Below are 25629 nucleotides of genomic sequence, written 5' to 3'. Positions count from 1 at the left end.
TAACTTTGCCTTCTTCTCCAGCATGGCTCTGGAGACAGGACTCATATCAACCTAGTTTCATTATAAAGAGCAATTCTGCAGTGTCATTTGCACCAAGAGACATCATCATTCCCAAAGGATGGAACAACTGAAAGCAAGGTGCCTTCCAGGAGGCCAGGTCCTTACCAATTCCCCATCCATGTGAGCTCTGCCAAGGAAGTGTATGAAATGTCTCCCTGAAAGTTTATAATCATTATTAATACCCTGTAGCCAATGAGCATGTTGCTCCCATCATTTGATTAGTAGAGATTATAAACAAGAATGGGCATCTGCCATACATGAAATTATATCTTTGAAGTATCAGCTATGAAGACACATTGTCAGGTTGGACCCAAATTAGCAGTAATGTCATTTTAACTTCCCTCTACCTTTGGATCGCTTGCCTCTGTACAAGCCTGTTTCAAATTTGTTTTCTTCCAAATGCTTTGACTTTGGCATTGATAATAATACCTATTAAAATACATGCCGCTCAGTTAGAACATCAGAAAGACAGATGTTTACAAAAGGGAATGTGAAGTTGCTTAGATACCTCATGAAAAGTTTGCTGTATACACAACTTTTCCTCTTCCTCTTCTGGATTCTCCAGAACACCGTTGCTATTGTGATTTAAAATGGGGTAAAAGTTCGTTTCTCCTTGAAATGTATTTTGTGAGGAACAAGATATACTTTTTGACAACAACATGGCAACACTGTTGTTGACTTGAGCTCCACATTCCACATTGGGAGTTCTGGGCCTTCATCTGCTCTTGGAAGAGGCAGCTGGGAAGGTATCATCGCAGGCATCATCACTCTGCAGACATAGGATTTGTGAAGGTTACAGAGTGATAGTGTAAAGGTGTTAACCTGAAAGTCCTACATCTGTTTTCAATGGTCCAGGCACTCATCTACCCCTGGCTCTTTATTCCACAGGACACTCAAGGCACTGAATTTACACAGCTAAATCACTTATCTCCATGTTGTCACTTGAACTTATTTTCCCTTTAATTCCTCAGCTCAGTAAATGACACCAGCCAGAATCCTAGCAGTCATCTGACATTCTTACACTATTATCACTATTCTTCATGAACCATCCAGTGTGTCTGTCAACTCACCCGGTCAGTTGTACTTTCTAAAGCTTCTACAAAACACACACACACACACACACACACACAGAGAGAGAGAGAGAGAGAGAGAGAGAGAGAGAGAGAGAGAGAGACAGACAGACAGACAGACAGACAGAGACAGACAGAGAGACAGCGACAGAGAGAGAGACAGAAAATAGACAGGGAGACAGAAATACTGTATAGGCTCAGGCCTAAATCCTAAGAACTCCAGCAGCAGCCTCTTAACTATTCTCCCTGCCTGCACACACCATGTGAAGATTTCATTCTAAATCCCAGCATCATCTCATCATGCCCTGGTTCCATGCCTATCCAGTGTATGCTATTCTCTGTAAATCCAACCTCTGTACCATAATGTACAGGATCTTAGAAATTTGCAGCACGTCTCCACATGCTTTGACTCTTCTCCTTCATGGACAATATTTTCTGCTCCCTGGATACACAAAGGTTTCTTGTCTCAGTTGCATGGGTTTTGTCCCTCTGCATGGAAGGCCTGTCCCCACCGTCCAAGTTAGATTTCTGCCGCTGTAATAAGTGGCGCTGACCAAAAGCAGCTTGGGGAAGGAAAGATTTATATCATCTTATACTTTCAAGTCATAGTTCATCATTGTGGGAAGCCAGGACAGGAAGTCAAGGCAGGAACCTGGAGGCAGGAACTGAAGCAGAAACTATAGAGGAATGCTACTTACTGGCTTGGTTCCACACTCATGTGGGATGATACTGCACACAGTGAGCTAGAACTTCCTACATTCACTAGCAATCAATAAAATGTCCTCACAGACAAGCCCACAGGTATTGGTGAAATTAAGGCCACTCCACATAGTTAAAAGGGAGGTTTATTTTGTGGGGTAGCTTACAAATGAAGGGATAGGTTGCAGGGTCTGGGAAATGGATGGCGTAGTCTGGCGGTGTTCTCTGAAGAACTCTGCTCAGTCTACCTCCAGTGTCCAGGGTCCTGGAACCAAGAGAAGCCTCTCCTCTCGATCCTGAGTCTTCAGCGTCCTCCCTCAGCCCCGCCTTGTAGGTGTGACCATTACCAAAGCCTCAATGAGGGTTGGAACTTCCAGACCAAGGCTGGAATGGCTACCCACTACAAGAAACTGGGGTATTGCTGTGACAGGCCACTACACTCAGGCCAATCTGATGGAGGCAATTCTTCAGTTGAGGTTCCCTTGTCCCAGGTGTGTCAAGTTGACAACCAAGATTAGCCAGCACACCCACCTAGCCAATTTGGCAAACTCTTCTCCAGCCTTCTAGAGTCTAACAGTGTCACCTGTCCTAAAGCCTTTTCTTACCCCCTTTCAGCTGTGGATTTCTACAACATTATAAACACATATCTGCTGTAATATGTAACCTTCTGTATTTTAGTCATCTGTCTCTGTCTCCACTAAACTGAAACTCCCATACAAACCAGGCTTGTACTTACCATACAGGGGCCCAGAACACAAAGGTATTCAAAATGTCCATCAAATAATTGAAACAATGTAGACTGGTAATAACTATCATTTTTAATATGGAGATAGTTACAGATTTACATGTATGCAACCATAATAAATAAGAGAAATCTGTGGAGCTTTTATCTGATGTTCCCCAGTGGTAACATCTCATGTAAATATTATACACTATGACCAGAAAATAAACATTGGTGAGTATAGTGTCCTTATTTAGAGTCACCAGTTCTACAAGGAAGCCATTTGCAACATGGATGGACATGAAGCTATCCTATTATGAACTGTAGATCACTTGCTTCTATTTCTACCCCTTGGGTAGTTGTCTGTCCAGCTCTGCCACTCTACTGATTGCTTTAAAAAACCCCTTGGCATTCTTCCCTTTGCTCTCATCCAGCACTTGGACACTTGGCTTAAGAGCAAAGCTATACAAGGATCTCTATTATATTCCATCTGTTAGTTTCAGCCCATTGCTTCAAGCTGATGAAATGCTTCTGAATCTTTTTTATTACATTTTGCAGGGGTGCATGTGTGCCACAGCATGGATGTAGAGATTGGAGGATAACTTTCTTTATTATCTTGATTCTTCATTTTAACATATTAGCTATCCTTTCCAGTCCTGTGTCACCTGAAAATCTACAAAGCATGCCATTGATTTTCACCCAAAGCATTGGTAATTGTCTTTGCTAAGTGGATTATTGGGCAGCTATATAAATGATACATATGAAGATTGTACATAAAAGGTGTCTATATCCAAAATTTGTAAAATTTATTTTATTCTTTCTTATCTATATATTATTTGCATGTGGGGGGAGATGAGCATTACCTTAGTGTGGGTGTGGAAATCAGAGGATAACTCACAGGAGTGGCTTCTCTCTCTCCACTATGTGTGATCTGAGGGTCAAACTCAGGTCATCAGGGTTGACGGCAAGCACCTTTCCTTGCTGAGCCATCTCGCTGGCCAGTATAAAAACTTTAAAACATAAAGATGGTTGTATTGTGGTCACAACTATGAAGCACTAGAGATGCAAATGAAAAATAACCTACGAAGACCCAAAAAGCTACAAGGAGCACAGGAACATTAAGATAGATTAACAATAGTAATAAAAATAGCTAGCATTTACCAAGGACTCTGAGGTACTTTTATAAATCAGGTCTACATGAATAAATACACTTGGTTCCTATGCTAGCCCTGAGGTAGTCAGTTTTACCCATTTTATGGATGAAGAAACTAGAGTCCAAAGCAATTAAGCAGACTGCTTCCAGTTGCATAAACCCAGAGTGGCAGAGCCATGATACCAATCCAAACATACAGGCTGCAATCTGTATTTGTGTCCAGAGATATGGGAATCTCACTGGTTCTTTGGAGTTACATAAGGTTGGTTGTGGAGCAGGCATGGTGGTGCATACCTTTAATCCCAGCAACGTAGAAAGCTTGGCAGGAGGATAGTGAGTTTAGGACCACCCTGCACTTCCTAACTCATTCCATGCCATCCTGAGTGATATCATGAGGATCTGTTTCAAAAAAACAACAGAAAGAAAGAAAGAAAAAGTTTCATCACACAAAGATAGAATGATCATGGGTGGATATGGTGCTAAAGAGGATAAAGGTATATTACCTAGCAGGCCAGTTCCACCTTCCTTCCACAAGAAAGTGACCACTTATTGGCATCTGTTCCTACTTAATCAGTGGTAATTTCTCCAGCTGCCATTTAGCATGTATTTTCCCACCTTCTTCACTTAGATACAAACTTAGTCCTGACTGAAGGCTCTTCTCTTGTTCTGATCATGTTTTAAGGGTTCTTACTTGTTTGTACTACGAATCTTAAAGAGTCTTATTAATAAATTCAAACCCGAGGCCAGTTATTGGGGTGAATGCTGGAAGATCAGAGAAGCAGAACAAGCCACAGCTATCTCACCTTGCTAGTTCCTCAGGTGATCCTGTTTCCTCAGGCTGGAAGCTTCTGAGTCCTCATCTCAATGGCTCTCCGCTGAACTGTGTTGCTCCAAAGCATGAATGCTCAACTAACTAAATGCTTAACTAACTACATGCTTTTTACTCACTTAGTTCCTGGTCCTCATGCCTTATATACCTTTCTCTTTCTGCCCCAACTCCCTGGATTAAAGGTTGGGTTTCTGGAATTAAAGACGTGGGTCACCATGTTTAGCTGTTTCTAAAGTAGCCTTGAACTCAGAGATCTGGCTAGCTCTGCCTCCCAAGTTCTGGGATTAAAGGCCACCGCCCAACTTCTGCTATGGCTTACTCTTCCCATTTTCTAGCCACCATTGGCTTTGTTCTAGTGGCTGTCTGTTCTCTGACCCCAGATATGTTTATTTCAGGGAACACACAATATTTCAGGGAACACAATACCCACCACACTTGTCCCCTGCTTTCCTCCCATCGTCCCAGCTCCTGTTGTTGTAGATGGTGTCACTCATTTGAACTTGCATTGGTTATGCCATTCTGTAATCTTTTATAAATTTATTCAGTGAAAATGTATATTCAGTCACTGCTATGAACCAGGCAATGAGGATATTAAATAAGAGGGACTCATTCTAGTAAAGAAGTTAGTGTAATGGAGAACATAAGTAAGCAACTAGACTACCTACCATATCTCTGTGTGTGTGTGTGTGTGTGTGTGTGTGTGTGTGTGTGTGTGTGTGTGTGTGTGTGTGTGTGTGTGTGTGTGTGTGTGTGTGTGTGTGTGTGTGTGTGTGTTGCTGAGTATTGAACTCAGGGCTTCCCACATGCTAGTCAAGTGACCTATGAGCGACAACCCCAACCCCAGTCAATGGCATCTTTCACTTTTACCTTATGCTAAACATTGTGATGAGGACATTCCATAAAGCCTCAAAAGGACTAGAGTAAGGTGATTAAATGTTGGGGCCTGAGTCAAAGAAGATGGTTATATATTCTACCTCTGCTTTTTGCTGCACATGTGGTCTCTTTGGTATTCAGTTTCTTAGCTGGCCAATGAAGAATAACAGTAAGTATTTCATAAGGTTACAATAGATTACTTTAGTATGTGCAAAACACATAGCAAGATGCTTGGCATACCGTACACTCATTAGTTTTCCATCACTGTGAAAATGATCTGGCAAACAACTAGAGGCAAGATTTCTTTGGGCTTATTTCAGTACATCATAGCAGCCCATACCATAGAGACAAAGAAGCAGAGAATAGGAATATCTGTGCTTACAGGCATTCTCCTTTTCCCTCTTTTATTTATTTGAGCCTCCAACCTTTGAGATGGTGCTCCCCACATTCAGGACAGACCTTTTGCCGCTTAGTTAATCCTATCTGAAAATATAGACACAGAAGACAAGTGCCTTACCAGTCTGGTAGGTGCTTCTCAATATAATCAGTATTAATCACTACACAAATAAGTATAAAGCATGGTGTGTATGTATGAAAATATCATAATGATTCCTACTATTTTCTATCTAATTTTAAAATTAACAAGAGGGCCTGAAGATACCACTGAATTGATAGACTGCTTGCTACCCAAGCACTACGTTAATTGGGTGTGGTGATCCATACTTGTAATCTCAGCCTGGGAGAGGTGGAGACAGAAGCTGATAGAGAAAGGTCAAGGTAATTCTTGGCTACATAGTAAATGTGAGACCAGCTTGGGATAAATGAGACAAACTGTCTCAAAATAAAACAAAGGAAAGAAAAGAAAGATTAGCAATCTCAGAATGAGTGCAATGAAATGTTAGCAATAGAGGTGGAGACAGAAGCTGATAGAGAAGGTCAAGGTGATTCTTGGCTACATAGTAAATTCGAGACCAGCTAAGGATAAATGAGACACTCTTTCAAAAGAAAAGAAGAGAAAAGAAAAGAAAGATTAGCTATCACAGGATCAGTGCAACAAATGTCAGCAATCTGTGAGCATTTTAGGGATAACTAACATTTACAAAGGTTCTGTAACTTTAGCAAAGTTATATGGCCAGTAAGTAGAGAGATGTAAAGTTTGACCTTAGTCACTCCCCTCTCCTGGCTCTCCACTCTATTGTGTCCCTCTGCAGGCTAATACTAGAGTACTTTGAAGCACAAAAGAGGGACAGCTAAGCCTACCTTGTAGGAAAGTAGGTAGAGCAGTCATTCAAAGGCGAGGAGGCTTTATCCAAGCCCAGAAAGTCAAACAAAAGTTGGACCAAGTGGGACAGAGGAAAAGCACATTCTTTCCAGAGAGAGAGAAGCTTGTCAGGGTCATGGTGGAGTGAGAAAGAGTAGGGCCCACAAACTGAAGAATGGAGAAGGATGACGACAAAGGGCCTCAACCATCCTTTCCTCTTTTAGGACTAGCAAAATCCAATTTAATTGTGAAACACGAGAGGGTGTCATTTCTTTCCCCCAAGCAGCCATTCTATTCCAGTTCACCTTCTAGTTTGTTTTTGTTTTTTTTCTTCTCTGGTCTGAATTAGGTCCAGACGGGTAAATTTCCTCCATACCCCTTCCCTTTGAAAGGTTATTTGCTTCTCAGAAAGTTAAGATTTGCAGCCTATGTCCGGAGAACGGCAGCCCCCATCCCTGTTTGCCTGTACCCTCCTAGCTGTGTGATCTAATTGTGGATGGCTCTCCACATGCTGGTGTTTTTACCTCAAGCACCTGGTGTGGGTTTGCTTTCCATTCCTTCCTTATCAAGTGTAGACACTACAATCAAGTCTCCTAGAAACTTTGTATCCTCAGCCTGTGCCCTTTCTTGAGCTAGCCCCTTCCATACGTTTGTTTGCTGCTCAATAAAAAATGAGCTGACTGGCCTCTCCAAACGTATCTATTTAAAATGGAAAGGCTGTCCTACTGGTATTAGAACTCTAAAACTTGGTTAATGAGTTCATTCATTCCTGGGATGATTTTATTATGGGATAATAAAACAATTTGTGTGCTGTGCTGAGGGAGTTCTCGAGCTCCATCATTAAGGAAAAACATTCCTCACTATCCTCCTTTTCCTCCTCTTGTACAACCTTATGCATAAGGTCGATTTCAGATTCCCAGTTGTACACTTTTAGGGAAACTTTGTATGAGCCAATGGAACAAGCAGTGGTGAATTCTGTATCAACATTAACCACTAAAGTTTTATTTGTTGCAGATATGGAAGTGGGTGAAGGAATTTAACATAGTCCATCCAGGAGATGCAAATAACTCAGACCCTATCAACACACTTGCCTTGTTCATGGCATTGTTTTCTGCTGTGCAGTGTTTTCTGTATCTGAGTATATTCAGTCTCTTACAATCTTCGGCACTTCAGGGTGTCATTTCTAGTTACCATAGCTCTTTTCCTTTGCTTTTCTGAGCCCTGGTGGCCTTAACTTCTAGCATCCAACTGCTGAGCTGGATTTTTGCTCCCTTACTGGTGTCCTGATGGTCCTGGCTTCAAATGTGTAAAACACACTTGTGCTGTGCCCTCTTAGCAGAACTAGATTTCTGCCCCTCCTATCTCCCCTGTTTTTAGCCTTCTGCTGGGCTGTGTGAGGCATTGTATTGCTTAGCTCAGACTTCCAGTCTCCTGGGAATTCAGAAGAGGTGATAAGAATGAGGCTCAGTTGGTAGAGTATGTGCCTTTTATGGACAAAGCCCTATCTATCTTCTACCCCCAGCATTGTGTGAGTCAGTACAGTGGCACAGACCTGGAATTCCAGTGATTGTCATACTTTTTGCTTCTCATGTCCTGGCCCCTGAACTTTAGACTCCCATCTTACTGTTGAGTCTCAAACGCCCCATCAAACAAAATGTAAGCTTTGAAATGGGGATAAAAGTAAGCTTCTAGAAGTCTAGTACTGGACCAGAGTGGCACCCATTAAAGGTCAGGAAGAGAAGAAGGGAGACACGGGAAAGTGTGGCCAATGAAAACAGTGTTGCACTAAGATAGGAGCAAAAGGCCCTGGAGTTCTTGTCCTCAGTGGGGTGACTCTAGATAAAGACAATGGATATTCCAAACTGGCTAGAAGAGCAGACTTCAATGTTTCACCAGAAAGAAATGACAGATCCCAGTGGCAGTAAAAATGGTGATTAACTTGATTTGGGCATCACACAGAATCTACCTGGATCAAACTTTACCCTACAAATTCCTATAAGTATTATATGTACATTACAAATGAACTAAAGCAATCCAAAGAGATAAAAAACGAAGTCTTGGGCTAGGGGTATAGTTCAGTGTTAAAGCATTCACATAGCACATACAAGGCCTTGGTTCCATCTTCAGCATTGCAAAACAGATGTAAGGGGCTAACTTCTCTTTTTCTTTTTTTCCAATTTGAGACAGTCTCATGTAGACCAGGCTGGCCTCCAAATCTCTATGTAGTCAAGGATAACAATGAACTCCTGATACTCCTGATTTCACCTTGCACATGAAGAACAATACATTTTGAGCAAACTGAAAAAGAATGTTCATTCTTAGAGTAGTGTTTCTTATGTTCTACAATTCTTTGTGCTTGGGAAATGACTTAAGTGCCACCCATGAGTTAACTGTTCTATATTGCTGTAGGCAGATTTCTGAATGCAAGACAGATGAAACCCCAGGTGCCAAAAGTATATCATTACAAAGTTCCATGTTTGGATTTGGAAACTAAAACAGGAAGCAATAATTTGCAAAGCCATCTAATAGAGACTAATGTAATGGCTTGGCAAGGTCACAAAGACCTGCCCTTGAATTCTGGCTCAGCGCTTACTAGCTGTGTGTCCTTGAGCCAATCAATCTCTGAATGCAACATCATCAATAATAATAATAAAGTTTTTCTTTAATTTATTGGTTTCTCATTTATTAAAAAGTCAATATTTCCTCCACAGATTTTGAATCCTCTCATTATCATATAAAAATCTTCTCTTGAATTTGTCCCTGAGATCCCCATCACCTGTTTTTCCCATTTATCTGCAGTGCCACATCTCTTTATACATTAGTAACTCACATTCTACCATGGAAGCCACTGCTTTTTACAGTAAAGTTTTATGAGTCATGAGAACAATTATTCATAAAAATGAAAAACATGCCAGGGTGTGGTGACGCACACCTTTGATCTCAGCAATGAGGAGGCAGAGTCAGGGAACTCTCTGAGTTTGAGGCCAGTCTGAATGGTAAAAAATTCCCTGGTGAGCCAGGAGATGTTGTCAAGATTTTTAAAAAGAACATGTCAAATATGCTTATAGAGAGAGTTCTTAATAATACTTAATGTATATATCATTAAAAATGATAACTTATTTTGAGATTCATCAATCTCTTCCACTGAGCTTTGTACCATCTGAGCCCTGTAAGAATCACAAAGTAACAGTTTTGGTCTGGAGTACAACTCAGTGGTAGAGATCATATTTAGCATATATGGGGTCCTAAATTCCATGCCCAGGGTCAAAAGAAAGGTGGAGGAGGGAGACAACTTGCCCAAGCTCCATATTACTTTTTTAAAAAGATTTTTTGATCATGTTAATTACATGTAGGGGTGTGTGGGTCTTTATGGTGGTGTGGGCATATGAGTGCAAACACCTAAGGAGGCCAGAGGAGACAGATTCCCTGGAGCTGGAGGTACAGACAATTGTGGTGTGGTCCTAGGAACTGCATTTGGGTCCTCTGGAAAAGTAGCAAGTGCTCTTAACCACTGAGCTACCTCTCCAGCTCTCCTCCCTCCAACTTGCGAAGCTCCATATTCTTAAGCTCCGAATTTGCTGACCCCAAATAATTAGGAAAGTAATAGATAACATGGTCTGAAGGTGGGGAAGATGGTTTAATAGAGGAAGTGGCCCATGAAATAAGCTCTGAGCATTTTTAGGTTACCAGTACACTGAGAGGGGACAGAGAATATCCCAAGAAGAAGAAGCACTGTGTCCAAATGAAATGTCCTGGTTGTGTTAAGAGACTAAAATGCACAAGCATGCCAGTCTAGCTGTCCCAAATCTGACTGCCCTCTTATAGACTACCTCATGTTTGCTCTCTCATACTCTTATTCAGAGAACTAACCTGCTCTTGCATCTCTTTTAGGCTCTTTGAAACCCTTCAGTCACTCTTCTGGTCTGTATTTGGCCTTTTAAATCTCTATGTCACTAATGTGAAGGCCAGACACGAGTTCACCGAGTTTGTGGGAGCTACTATGTTTGGGACATACAACGTGATCTCCCTGGTAGTGCTGCTGAACATGCTCATTGCCATGATGAACAACTCCTACCAGCTTATTGCCGTGAGTAACTGCTTTACCATAGGGCTTCCCTGGGTTTCTGGAGAAGTCACTGTGATGTACAGCCCATTGCAAGCTCAGTGAAACAGTCTGATTGCCTCAATGAATATACATTAGTCAGTCATTCAACTGACTTCTTTCCAGAACAATTCTGATTGCAGTCTTAGTCTACAGAAAGCCAGTAATCTAGATTTGGTTACTGGATTTGATAACTTTCTTGCTATCCGTTGAAAATGTTTTAAAATATTTGAGCCAATATTTTCACCTCAGTAAAGAAACCTCAGGGGATACGCGCACAGTTGGCTACTCAATTTGGCACCTCACTTACATTCTGGATAAATCCAGTTGATCTGTTCCTCTAGGGATAACACTGCAAACATCTTCCTCCTCAAAGTTGAAATTCCATTGAAAAGATGAGCTTCTGAGAAGGAGAGGGGCTCTTTTGTTTTTTTATACAATGTCTCATAGTATCCAATGTTGGCATTAAACTCACTGTGTAGCTGAGAATGACCCTGACTGACCCTCCCGTCTTCATATCTCAGGTCCTGGAATTACAGAAGTGCACTATAAAGCTCAGTTTATAAGAGAGGCTCTTTTTTTTTTTTTTTGCTAAAGCAGAGATGAGTAACTGTACTCTACCACCAGATCTTCTTAGACTGAGCTCATTATTATTTTGTTTTGTTTTGTTTTTAGCTTATTATTTTTAAGACAAGTCACATTGTATAGAACAGGCTGGACTCAAATTCTCAATCTTCTTGCCTCAGCCTCTAGAGTACTGGGGTTATAGGTATGCACCATGACACCTTGAATCTTGCATTGCTGATTTTTTTTTTGTCCATCATATTATCATTTCAATCATCAGTGCTTGTTACCCTAGACCAGAAATGATGAAGGTAAAGAATACAGGATTAGTTGTGGCCTGCCCCCCCCCCCGCCTCTCTCTCTCTCTCTCTCTCTCTCTCTCTCTCTCTCTCTCTCTGTGTGTGTGTGTGTGTGTGTGTGTGTGTGGTCTTTATCTTCCCCTCTCTTATCTCTCTCTGTCTCTCTCCTCTCTTCTCATATCCTGTTTATCACTTCTAGGAAGAGTATTAGCAACTGAGTCTGGCTAACTGAGAACTATGTAAGTTGAGTATCTCTGGATTTGGACATTTAGTTGCTAAATTGTCTTCTGTATGAATCAGTCTGTTGCTATCATGCAGAAGCCAAACAAAGATAAAGTCTAAGTCTTTTCTGCCTCCTATATGCTATTTCTCTGGTATGGTTTGTCATGAGGAGTCATTTAGCCTATCTGAGCTTAAATTATTGGCTACATATGCATATATATGTGATATATGTGCTCATATACAGACTGTCCACATTTCTCAAATATTGTAGGTAATAATGAACATATTCATTTCCACTAGGGAGAGAACCAAACAGTAACGAGTATATGTTACAGGAAGAGATGTTTGAATTATTTGTTTTATAGTACTTTCTAACCATAAATGGCAATGGAATATATTTGCACAAGGGGTGCTATAGCTTAGATCTAAAATGTACCCACCAAGGCCCATGTGTTAGAAGTTTCGTCTCCAATCCATGGTGCTACTGGGAAGTAAAGGAACCTTTAGTAGGTGGAGCCTAATCGGAAGTTAGGTCATTGGCGAGTATACCCTTGAAAAAATTATAGGATCCTATCCCCCTTTCTATTCCTCTTTGCTCCTTCACTCCCGTGCTTGCCTGCTAGGCTGTGCTGGCCTACCTCAGGCTGAGAGCAACACTCAAGCAACCGTTGACTGAAGCCATGAACCAAAATAAACCTTTCTCTTTATCATTTGATTTTTCTCCTGTACTTTCTCACAGTGACACAAAGGTGAATTTGTAGAATTTCTGTCATTAGGGATCTTGTTAAGATATAAAATTATGTACTAATAGATGCTTAAGAGACTGACTACAGAGGGAATGGAAGTATAGTAGAAAACTTTAAAAACCAAGGACTCTAACTTATTTCCCCTTCTTGGGCCTTTGTTTCTTTATCCAAAAAGTGATGTGCTGTATTGGTGGTGACTAATACAGATCACGTGTCTACTGATCAGGATAGCATAGCAAGGTCCTTCCTAGCTCTGAAATTCTATTCCATTGTTGTGTTGAAATACAAAATACAATATAGTTCAACTTTATTTCTTGACTCTTGTTCTCTCTCTCTCTCTCTCTCTCTCTCTCTCTCTCTCTCTCCCATTCTCCCTTCTTCCCTTTCTCTCCTTTAACCCCACCTTAATTCAAACCCAACTAGACAAAGAACTTTCAGATGATTTCTGCTCACACCTAGTCTGTTTTTTATAAGGGATAAAGCACACATGGAATCTAAAAGGTTTCTTTTTCTGCCTGCTAAGGCAGTTGTAGATTTTTCACTAAGTATCTAGCAGTTGATTATTCCTAGCAACAGAAAAAAAGGTAAAATTTTCTTGTCATCTAATATAGGGTTTCAGTGTGCCCCACTGAGCTGGGTGACATTTTCTAGCAAGAAGGAGAATCATCAACTCTTTTTTGACACCACCTGCTGGTAGCAGGTTTAGTTTTAATACTACCTGCTTCTGCACCTGAAGAAAATACCTTAATTCCGTCACTAAGAGTCTGAGTAGATGGCCTGAATTGGACCTACACCATCTCACATGTCTGGAGACAGCAAACCAGTCTGAATCCTCCTGCTGTTCTGGAATTTCCTGGTTGTATATCTAGACCCTTTGGAAATAAATCCAGTTGGATGTTAATATTGGGCAAACTAATTGTACAAATACCCAAGTTTTTATAAACAGTAAAGAACAGAAAGTAGATTTCATTCCATTTGTAATATTTGTACTTCAACCAGGTGATGGTGGCACACATATTTCACCTCAGCATTTGGGAAGCTGAGGAACTCTGTAAGTCCAAAGCCAGCCTGGTCTACAGAGTGAGTTCCAGGATAGTCAGGGATACATAGAAACTATGTCTGGGAAAAAAAAGAGAAATCTCTACTTCAGGAGTGTCCTGTTAGAAGGCCTCTGCTAGACGGGGAAAGGCTTCAGAGAGGAACCACTGGAGACACATTTCTCCTTCAAAGAGTATCACAGGCTGCCTCAGCCTTGGTAGGAATTTGGTTGTCAGCAAATGTCAGTGGGAAATTATTCAATGTTTATTCTAGTTCAAAGGTTAAGAGCAGCACTAAGAGCTATCCCAGGAAAAGTTGAGCTCTTTATCAGTGCTTCCTGAAGGATTAAGCGATGCTGACGAGATGGTCTGCTATCCTAGACAGTTGAATCTAAACAAGAAAAAATGCACAAATGAGAAAACATACATAAAGTTATCATAAAATGCCAGCATTCAGAGTCAGTTTTTGCCATGAGGTTCATGTATTTCTTCCCTTAATATTGTGTTCCCAGTTCTAAAAGAAATGTGATTTGAGCTATTAGCAACTTATAACAGTTTAAATGTATAGGTCCTGTCTCTTCCTGAGACCAGGTAAACAATGAGAGGTTCCATGAGAGCAATGTGTGTGTCTGAGAAAGAGTCAGAAGGAACACCAACAAGAAAAAGAGATTAGAGGCACAGAAAATGTCACCATTATTATGGTTTTGCAAAGGCTCAGATCTGGGCAGCAGTTCCCAAGTCAAAGATACCAGCAGCCTCCATATAAAATAACAGCTACCAGTGGACATTCTAGAGATTTTTTTAAAATGGCTATATTTGTGTTTTAAAAGGTTTCTGGGCTGAGATTCAGAAAGAATTGCCCCTTGTTGAAAATTAGGCCTTGCTGAAGATTGGTCTCAGGATGTTCTCTTTATAGCTAGAAACCATATTTCTGGATAATTCAAGTGCCCGTGGCCCAGAAGTCATAGTAAAAAATGTGAGCCAGGCAGTAGAGGCACACACCTTTAATCCCAGCACTCTGGAGGCAGAGCCAGGTGGGTCTCTGTGAGTTCAAGGCCAACCTGGGCTACCAAGTGAGTTCCAGGAAAGGCGCAAAGCTACAGAGAAACCCTGTCTCGGAAAAAAAAAAAAAAAGAAAGAAAGAAAGAAAGAAAGAAAAGAAAAGTGATTATTTTGGTTTCTGCCTCATTCTTTCAGTCATTGTTCACAATATTCTAGTCACTGGGCCAGTCCAGAATTGAAGTAGGACAGTGTAAATGCTAAAAGCCACACCTAGATCCCCACACTGTCACGTTCTCCCTTACTTGAGATGCACGTGCTCTGCAAGAACCATCATGTTGGGGCTGAAGAAATGGGTTGAGTGGTGAAGAGCACTGGCTGCTCTCACAGAGGAGTCCAGTTGAGTTCCCAGCACCTACACAGTGATTCACATCTGTCTGTAAGTCCAGTTTCAGAAGGTCCCATGCCCTCTTCTGACTACCATAAGCACCAGGCACACAGGTGGTGCACATACATATATTAAGCAAAGCATTCATACCCATAAATAAATCTGAAATGTAAAAAAAAAAATAGAACTATAGCACAATATCATTTTTTTACCTAATTGTATCACAGCTCCAAACTATCCAGTGTCCTCATCCTTCAGAGGATGGAAGACCTACTATTTGGCCTGACTTCTTCCAGGATAAAAATCCTGTATCTGTCTCAGCTTCCAAAGAGTTGTTTCTTAAGAAAGCAGAAGACAATATACTCCCCACCAGCCTTCAGTCCCACCAACAGTCCAAACTCTGAGAGCTGGACTGAATCTAAGCCGCTACGGTGTAGCCCTTTTCCAGGTGAAGGACTTGTTTATTTCAAAATGCCTTAGGAAGTGCAAGAGGTTGTGGCAGAGGCACTTCAAATATCACTAGCTGGCTCTTCCCTTTGGGAGGCCCTCAAGCAAATCTGAAGACTGACTTTTTCTCACCTTGGTTTCTGCTTTTCTATGATGCCAAACCACCCTGAGGGACCTGATTAGAGACTGCCACATTTCATGAAGGAGAAAGCAAATATGACTATCTATCAAATACATAAGAATGTTCTCTCCCTTGGGTAATGTGGAATGTGTAAATACCTGTTAGTAATCCATTTCCATTAGAAATTTATTTTTTTTCTGGTTGGTTCTGGAGAAGGTACATAAAATACAGTCCATGCCATCGGGGAGCTTGAACTAGAGTTCAGAATGGAAAATCTGACATGAGTAAAAGAACAATGGAACTATCATCATAAGTATATCGCAGTTAGTACCCGAAGCATGGGCCCAACAATAGACTACCTGGGTTTGAAACATGGACAGGTATGTATTATTGTGGCTTAGGCTGATTTGACCTCTTTCTTCCTCACTTGGCTTTTATAAAATATAGGCTTTTCACATGGGACATAGTACCATAGTAGAGCATTTGCCTAGCATAGTTGAGGCTTTGGGCAATCTCTAGTACTTGAAACACACACACACACACACACACACACACACACACACACACACACACGCGCGCACGCACGCACGCACGCACGCCCGCATGCACATGCACATCTTTTCATTTACTCCTTATTCTGATCCATTTCCTGCACCAAGAGGAAAACCAAGGAAACACAATGTTTTGACATTTGTCTTTTAGATTTGACAAATGAAAAAGTAGGTGGTGGTGCTTTCTGTGGTGCTTCTAGAAACTGCTGTGTCTTCTGTGGGACTCACACCCAGAGATTTCCAGGGCACCATCACTCTCCTTGGCCTCATTTTTCATCTAGGTCTTGTCAAGAAGCCCCAGTCCCCAGGCTCTGCTAACATTACCTCTTCAGGATGCCCTTCAAACTCTAGAACAAGCAGAAGTTGCTCAACACTGACTTGCCTCAGTGTCCCACGTTCAGCTTCTTACCTCTTCCACCTGCTGCATAACCAGTACTTGTAATATGTCTTCAGGGTTTGAAAAGACTTAAGAGTGGTAGCTATTCACTCAGTTGTAGTCCAGCCAGTACTACGTGACTGCACGTTACGAGGTATATTTAGAAGGCACCTGTCAATCTGACTTTGAAGTATGGCTCAAATTTGCAAAGACAGAAAAGTGGCTGCAGGGTTGAGCGCTCCCCTCTGGCAAGGAAATAGCTTGTACACCATCAGAGAGTGGCCTGATATTTACTCCTTTCTGCCATTCATGCTTTGATTCCCTGTGAAATCTTTCAAACACGAATGAAGTTCTCTTCTCCCCGTTAGGGAATATTCTGGTACACTGCAGAGAAACATGGAGCGATGTACCTAGGGGCTTTGTCTGGCTCCTTACACCCTCATTCTGGGCCCTATTACTACTGTCTATGGGGACTCTGCCCAGAACCCTGAGCTAACTGCCTGATGTGAACTAGTCTCGTTTTTCCATCTTTAGCCAAAGCTAAGATGTTGAAACTCAGTAGTTACCATGTAATAAATATGAATAACTGGCATATGGACATGCCTTTATCAATTGTCAGGCATTGAACCAATTATTTTCTGTTACTACAACTATTACTAATGACCACCTTTCACCCATGGACCACACAGTATATAAATACATTCAGTGCATACTATCTCATTAAACCATCACATTCACTTTATGAGGTGTTATTATTAATTTCATTTTGTAAATGAAACTGAGGCAAAGAGACTAAGGTAACTTGTCTAAGGAGGCATGTTCTGTTTCCTTTCTGATTAACATGCTTAAGTTATACACATTAGTGAGTTTCAGGTGATATTTCATTACGTGCAGATAGCATGTACTATACAAATCCAGCCTCTCTCTATCTAACCTACCCTTCCTCCAACTCTAGCAATCACTAGTCTGCCATTTAGGTCAACCTTTCTTTAAAAGCATGCACTTGTGAAAGAGAATATGTTCTACTTGTATTTCTGAATCTAGCGTATTTTACCTAACATAATGTTCCACATTTCCATCCATTTTGTTGCAAAAGAAAAGGTTTCCATTTTCTTGATGGCAGAATAATACTCCATTGTACATATTCACCACATTTTCCTTACCCATTCATGTGTTGATAGGCAACTAGGTTGATTCTGCATTTTAGCTATTGTGATAATGCCACAATGAACATCTGGATGCACATATCCCTTTGGTATGCTGATTTCACTTCTTTTGCGTGTATGTCCAGAAGTGAGACAGCTGGATATTACAAATTCTATTTTTCTTTTGTTGAAGAGCCTCCATAATGGCTATGCTAATTTCCATTCCTATCAACAGTGCATGGGAATTCATTTTTTTTTCACACCAGCATTTGTTATGTTTTGTCTTTAGTTTCCATTTTGATAATAGCCAAGGACAAATTTTCAGTAAGGTCTCTTGATCCAAAGTAACAATAATATCATACCTCCACCTTTTGGCCTGCATCCTAATTCAAAGGCCCTGGTGCACACAGGATACTCAGCTTCTATGTAACCTCACCCCGCTTTCCCCTTGGCTGACTGACTCTCTATCTACAGGCTTCCAACCAACGGGATCCTGTAGGGAGACTTGCCTTGTTTCTGCAAGCCTATATACTCAGCACCACACCTACACCCCTGGCTTTCTTTTTCTCCTTTAAGGTGTCCACAAGATGTCAAACAAATACTTTCCCCCTCCACTCGGTCCTTATTTCTGTCAGACAACTGGCCAGCTATGGTGGCTCACATCTTTATTTTTTTAGACACATTCTTTTGGTTTGATGTGTATGGGTTTTGCCTGTATGCATGTATGTGCAGTATGTGCATGTCTGGTGCCCTCAGAGGTTGGAAAAGGAGTTACTGGAGTTGCAGACAGTTGTTAACTGCCAGGAACAGAACCTGGGTCCTCTGAAAAAACAAGAAGTGCTGCTGCTAATATAGTGACTGAGCATCTCCAGCCTGTGGCGCATGCCTTTAATCCCAGCCCTTGGGTGGCAGAGGCAGTCAGATCTTGGTGAGTTCAAGGTCAACCTGGTCAACACAGCAAGTTCCTGGCCGACCAAGGATGCATAGTGAGACCTTGTCTCAAAAAAAAATTTCTGTCAAAAAAAAAAAAAAAAACCAGCCTGCAGCCACAGAAAATAAACAGACCACCAACACATGACAAGGACTCATTATCTCACACATCTTAGCTTGGAACACCTCAGCCCTCTGCCTGTTTCTTTCCCAAACAGATCTTGCATGCCTAAAACCTCTCTTGAAATTATACCCACACTAGTCAATGAACTGTCCAACCTGCTGCCGCAGGACTGGAGGCACTCTCCACAAGGTTTGTACAGTTAAAGGCAGCTGCTCACTGCTCCATTGCCACACTCTCTCTGCCTGGGCCTGGTTTGGCTCTCCCCCTGGTGGTCGAACTTAGGAACAACATTGTCTTTGCCCTTACTGCTCCCTGGGTTTGTCTGCTATCAGTTAGATGGTGAGTATCTCCTGGGGACCAGAACAATTCACCTTGAAATTCGCTCAGTGCATGGTAGCAGGACTCTGTTGAGCTCCAAACTCCATTTCCAACTGTAGTTGCAAGCTGTGATGCTTGCTGCTGCGTGCTAAGGGTTTTAGTGACTGACTGAGGGACAAGGAGGAATGGGAAGAATACACATAAACAGAGGTCATTTTCTTTCCTGCTGTTAAAAGGCAACCTAACAGTGTAGATACCAGAGCTGCTTCTCCATTATCCCACAGGTTGCCTGTCCGGGGTGTTCATCAGAAGCATAAATAGTTCTCAGAAAGATTCCATCTTGGGTCCAACTAACAGAAAGAGGTCTGACTATGCCAGTTACCAGTTAGCCCCAGTGCCTCTCCCTAAGTGCCTGAGGAAGCACAGAGAGGAACACCAGCAAGAAAAAATGACTGGAGACACAGGAAATATCACCAGTTCCCAAGCCAAAGATGCCAGCAGCCTCCATGTAAATTAACAGCTACTAATAGGCATTTCAAATGAGTTCTGGGCTGAGATTCAGAAAGAAGTGCTCCTTGTTGAAAGGCAGACCTCCCTGAAGATTGGTCTCAGGATGTTCTTTTCATAAGTTATAAACTACACTTGTAGACAATTTAAGTGCTCATGGCCCAAAGGTCATTCTTTTATTTCTGATTGGTCTGAGTTGTTTTTTTGTTTGTTTGTTTGTTTTGTTTTTTGTTTTTGGGGTTTTTTTTTTGCCTGCTTGTTTTTTGTTTCAATGTCTGAGACAGGAATTCACTGTGTTGCTCCTACAGACAGGCCTTGAACATTTCGTCCTCCTGCCTTTGCCTTCATGTGCTCAAGTTACAGGTATGTGGTCATAAATCCAGCTTCTGTTTGGGATTTAAAAGCTCAATGTGGTGTTGGAGACATGGCTCAGCAGTTCTAGGAGCCTTGCTGATTTCCCCTGTGACTCCAGCACCAGAGGATATGATGCCCTCTTCTGGCCTCTGTGGATAGACACACTTTAAAACAGATTTAGAAAACATTAAATTTGAGTTCTGAGTTAACAGTAAGAAAACCTGGGTTAAAGAAGAAAGAAAAAAGAAAGAAAGAAAGAAAGAAAGAAAGAAAGAAAGAAAGAAAGAAAGAAAGAAAGAAAGAAGAAAGAAAGAAAGAAGAAAGAAAGAAAGAAGAAAGAAAGAAAAAAGAAAGAAAGAAAGAAGGAAGGAAGGAAGGAAGGAAGGAAGGAAGGAAGGAAGGAAGGAAGGAAGAAAGAAAGAAAAAAGAAAGAAAGAAAGAAAGAAAGAAAGAAAGAAAGAAAGAAAGAAAGAAAGAAAAGAAAACCTTCCTCAGGTCCAGGCAGTGGTGGTGCACGCCTTTAATCCCAGCACTCGGGAGGCAGAGGCAGGTGGATTTCTGTGAGTTCAAGGCCAGCCTGGTCTACAGAGTGAGTTCCAGGACAGTCAAAGCTATACAGAGAAACCCCATCACCAGAATCCAACATAGGCAGTAAAACGGGCAGAGAGTATTGAGAACACAGAAGCCAAAATACCCAGAGGAGCATCAGGGATGTTGTTTGCCTTTTACTTAAGATATAGCAGATTTATATTGCCTCAGTTGTTATGGTAAATCTGCTGGACTTTTTTACTGTTTTTATTTATTCTTCTCTCATACAATACATCCCGACTACAGCTTCCCCTCCCTCTTCTCTTCCCAGTCTCTCCCCCAGATCCACTCCACCCTCTGTTCCCTCCAAGAAAAGAGCAGGCCTCCCAGGGATAGCAACTGAGCATAGCACAAGATAAATCTGCTCTTTTAAAGAGCAACTAGGAAAAATATCAGGGCAAAATAAGAAAAGAATACTAAACTAACATCTCTCTCTCTCTCTCTCTCTCCCTCTCCCCTACATTCCCAGCCTTCTCTCTTCTTTTATTTCTTTGTTTTCATCACAAAGTTCTATTGTCTTTTGCTCTCCTTCCCACATTTCCCTAGGAAAAAAAAGACTCAATGAGAAACATAGTTATCTCAGTCTCTCCTCATAATTGTAGCACATCAGAAATCTCAAAGAATGGAAGAAAAGAAAGTGTTGTAGGCTTCTTCACTCATTAAGGAATCTACAGTTATTAAAGAAGATTTGAATGAATGGGTTTAAAACACTCTCAACTAACTCCATTCAGTGTCCATGGCCTGAATCTAAAGAGGATGGCCTGGTGAATCTTCTAGAAGATAATGCAATGGGGGTTTGCTCATAATACCTCTTTCATACATTTCATACAGGCAAACTAATTGTTTCAGAGATATTTTAAGGTGGAGGGTCTCTATTCTAACTAGAACACATGTTCTAGAATATTGTAGGCTCTCATTTTTAAATGTGTTTGAGCACTGGAAAGATGGCTTAGCAGTTAAAAACACTGACTGCTCTTCCAGAGGACCAGGGTTCAATTCCCAGCGCCCACATGGCAGCTCACAACCATCTGTAACTCCAGTCTCAGAGGATTTGACATCCTTGTCTAGGCTCCACAAGCACCAGGCATTCATATGGTATACAGACACACATGGCAGGCAAAACATTCAAATACACATAAAAATAAACTTAAAGAAATTTAAATGTATTGAAACATGAGTACATGAATGACTTTGGTGCATAGAGAAGCAGAATATTTTGAAGCATGGAGCATTTTGGACAAAGCTAATCACAACTCATTATCCTCTTGACGGGTTAGTTGACTGTATTAATTACTTGCCATATTTTTTGACAAAATACCTGATTTCTATTGTTGTGAAGAGATACTGTAACCATGGCAACTCTTATAAAGAAAAACATTTTATTGGGGTTGACTTACAGTTCAGAGGTTCAGTCCATTATCATCATGGCAGAGCATGGCAGTGTACAGGCAGACAGTGCTAGATAAGTAGCTGAGAGTCCTACATCTTGTAGGCAACAAGAAGTAGACTGAGTGTCACACTGAGTGAAGCTTGAACAAAAGAGACTTCAAAACCCACCCCCACAGTGACATACTTCTTCCAACAAGGCCATACCTACTTCAATAAGGCCACATCTCTTAATAGTGCCACTCCATTTCAGCTCCTTTTTCTTTCAAACCACCATTCCTGATAAAAGTAATTTAAGGAAGTATTTATATGGAGACAGGGACTTAAGGTAGCTAGTCACATTGTACCTGCAGTCAGTACTCAGCTCACTTTTGCCTTTTATTTAGTCTAGGACCCCAGCCCAAGGAGTGGTGCTTCCCATATTAAATTTGGTCTTCTCATCTTAATTAACCTAATTTTGATATTCCTTTACAGACATACCCAGAGGCTTGTGTCATCTATAACTCTATGTCCTATCAAATAGACAATATTAACCATTGCAATGAACGATCCTATAAAGGGCCAGTTAGTAAACATTTTAGGCTTTCTGGACCATAAGTTCTGTCTCAGCTACTCAATTCTTTTGTTATAACACAAAAGTAGCCAAAGGCAATACATAAAGTAATGGGATGGCTGTATGTCAATAGATTTTTATTTATGGACATTGAAATTTCTGTAAATCTCAAGTGGAAAATCATTATTCTTTTGATTTTTGATTACATTAAAAATGTAAGACAGCTGGGTGGTGGTGGCACAAACCTTTAATCCCAGCACTCGTGAGGCAGAGCCAGGAGGATCTCTGAGTTCGAGGCCAGCATGGTCTACAGAGCAAGATCCAGGACAGGCACCAAAACTACACAGAAAATCCCTGTCTCGAAAAAAAAAAATGTAAGACAAATATTCTTAGCTTGTGATATATACAAAAACTAAGTAGCCAGTTTTCCAACTACATGGCTGATTTCAAAGTACATGTCTTCAACCTTTGTAGACCAAAGAAAGCTCCATGACTAGGGGTTGTAGTTTATGTTTTCTTCATATTTCACTGCTGCCTAGGAAAAATAGGACAAATAGTAGGTCCTAAGTAAATATATTTTTTGAATTGATATAAAAATGCTTTGAGCAAACTCTGATTTATAATTTTTCAACCCTGTTTAAAAAATAGATAAGTGGATTTATATTCCTTACAAGTGTTTCATGCTTGGAGATCAGTGAATTTCTATGGCAGTGGTAGGGGAATTATCTAACTAGAAGAAAATCTGCCTCACATTTAGATTTCATGATAATAATTAATACAATCCTTGTTTTTAATCCCTGGCATCAATAATACACAAATCATATATACTTAAGACAATGCTGCACACTTTGTCAAGCACACCTGTGTGGTGATATTTTCTTTGTGCACCCCAATAAAGCTTATCTGAAGATCAGAGGAAAAAGCCAGCCACGATATTAAACACGGAAGTCAGGCAATGGTAGCATATGCCTTTAATCCTATCACTCAGGAAGCAGAGACCCATCCAGAGCTCTGTGAGTTCAAGGCCACAATGGGAAGAGATCCAGGTGTGGTGGCACCGGCCTTTAATCCCAGCACTAACCATGGAGGTCTGGAGGTCTGTACAGACAGACAGGAAGTGATATAGCTGAGCTGAGAGAAAGAGTAAGAGAGCAGGGACAGAAAGGCATATAGGTGTGGGTATACAGGAAGTAGGTCTCTCTTTGGCTGAGGATTTGCTAGTGGTAAGAACTTGGCTGGCTTCTTTCTGCTTCTCTGATCTCTCAGTTTTAACACCCATATCTGGCTCTGGGTTTTTTATTAATAAGACCATTTAGCAATTTGTCTTACACACTTACCTATGTCTTTGGCAATGCTATCTTCATCTTTCAGATAAACAAGCTTCTTGTAAATGTTGAGACATGCCTGAACTCATGTGGCAAATTTGTTCATTCCTTCCTTCTTCACACAATTGCACATGAGGGCCAATGAAGCAGAAGTAGTTATCTTTGGTGATGTAGCCACTGGCGAGTTAGCCATGCTCCATTGGATAACTTCACGCCCATTCACACATAAGTAGCTCTAGTTAAATCCATTTGATCACAAAGCAAAAGAAAAATCAAAACTAAGAAAAAAGATGTGAAAGTGGGATTGGACCTTGGTGGGAGGTGAGAGAAGGACAAGACGGGGTGGAGGGATGATTGTGACCATAACATATTACACACACACACACACACACACACACGAATTTGTCAAAAAATCAATTAGTTTTTAAAAATCTCCATTCTGGGCTTCATGGCACATGACTGTAACCCCAGCACTAGGGAGGTAAAATGGGCAGAAGGTGAGTTCAAGATCATCCTGAGTTATGTATCAAGACAGTCTTTCTCAAAACAACCTAGTGACCACAGCTAGGGAACATGCTCACCAGTAGTTTCATGGTGTCTAGGCACAGACACAGTGGCCACTTACTAGACCATTAGACCCATTGCTACAACTACTCCTGTAGTTTGAAAGGATAAAATAGGCTATCATAGGGCATCAGTACTAGACTTCAATGATGTTGTGGGCAATGAGTGACCAGTAAGTAGAGAGCTGGAAAGCTTTCTGCCCCTGAACCTTTGCAGCTGGGAATAGAACCTTCATTTGGGGTCAATAAACCATTCAAACTATTCCCAGCAAGGTTCACAATGAACAGTTCATTCTAACCACCTAGAAACCCAGACAGGACAGGCTGGCTAAGTGGTGAGGAACAGGAAATCAAGCCCTTCCTAGACTACTACACAGACTTGATAAGTTAAGAGAGGGAGTCTGGGCTTAAAGGATACTGGACACCATAATTTTTTTCAGATTATACTATTTTTTAATGAATTAAAACAAAAATGGAAATCCAGCATGGGCCACCATGCTAGTAATCTCACCACCTGAAAGACTTAAGACAGGAAGATTTCTGTAAATTTGAAACCAGCCTGGGCTTCATATTATGTCCCAGGCCAGCCTAGGTTATGGAGACTCCATCTCAGAAAAAAGAAAGGAATTTAGGAGGTATAGAGAGGGGGAGAGATTTAAAATTACAATACCTTTTAAATTGCATTTTTACCCTATATGATGCAATGTATAACTTTTGCTAAGTTCCACCAATTTGCATTTTTAACAGTTGCCCCACATGATTCTGATGAACAGAAATACTTAAGACACAAACCCCCAATTCTACCAGGAGAAAAAGGTATCCCAAGTGAGAATGACATCCCTTGAGATGGCAGAGAAAATGAATATTCTCACTTCTGTTTAGGATGTGTGTGTCATGGTAATTTTTGTTGCTTTTTCCATCAAGTGGAAACAGAGCTTGTCCTATGTTCAAATGAAGGAAGCAATTGATAATTAGTGCAAAGGATGCCAAAATATCCCTCTTATGAGTTGTCTCTAGGGTCAAAGATTCCTGGGGACAGCCTTTCTCTTTAAGGGTTATTAGTTCTGCTCTCCCAAGGTTTGTGCTGATTTTCTCCCTCTGCATAAGTTAGAAATCTTTCCAATTTGCTAAGCAAGATGGTTGCTAACAAAAGATCTGAAGGAGTGCTTAAGACTGTCAAGAACATGTAAAGAAATTGGCCCCATAGTTTGATTGTAAGAAAAATAACCTTGAGCTTGCATTCACTGAGAAATGTGAAATTGAACGGATATGTTCATTCCACCAAGCTCCATGAGTTTATACTCTGAGTGAGTCAGCA

General features: G+C 41.0%; 1 protein-coding gene across 2 annotated transcripts in view; it reads left to right on the top strand.

The window, feature by feature from the left end:
• Trpc5 (transient receptor potential cation channel subfamily C member 5) overlaps nucleotides 1-25629 on the top strand; it is a 258290-nt gene that overhangs the window by 213513 nt on the left and 19148 nt on the right. For both annotated transcript variants that reach the window (XM_036174433.1, XM_036174432.1), the window contains one exon: nucleotides 10558-10753. In XM_036174433.1, coding sequence (XP_036030326.1) covers nucleotides 10558-10753 — 196 coding nt within the window. The remainder of the gene's footprint in view (nucleotides 1-10557; nucleotides 10754-25629) is intronic.

The sequence above is a fragment of the Onychomys torridus genome, chromosome X, assembly GCF_903995425.1.
Source record: "Onychomys torridus chromosome X, mOncTor1.1, whole genome shotgun sequence".
NCBI lineage: Eukaryota > Metazoa > Chordata > Mammalia > Rodentia > Cricetidae > Onychomys > Onychomys torridus.
This window is presented reverse-complemented; position numbering and strand designations above follow the sequence as displayed.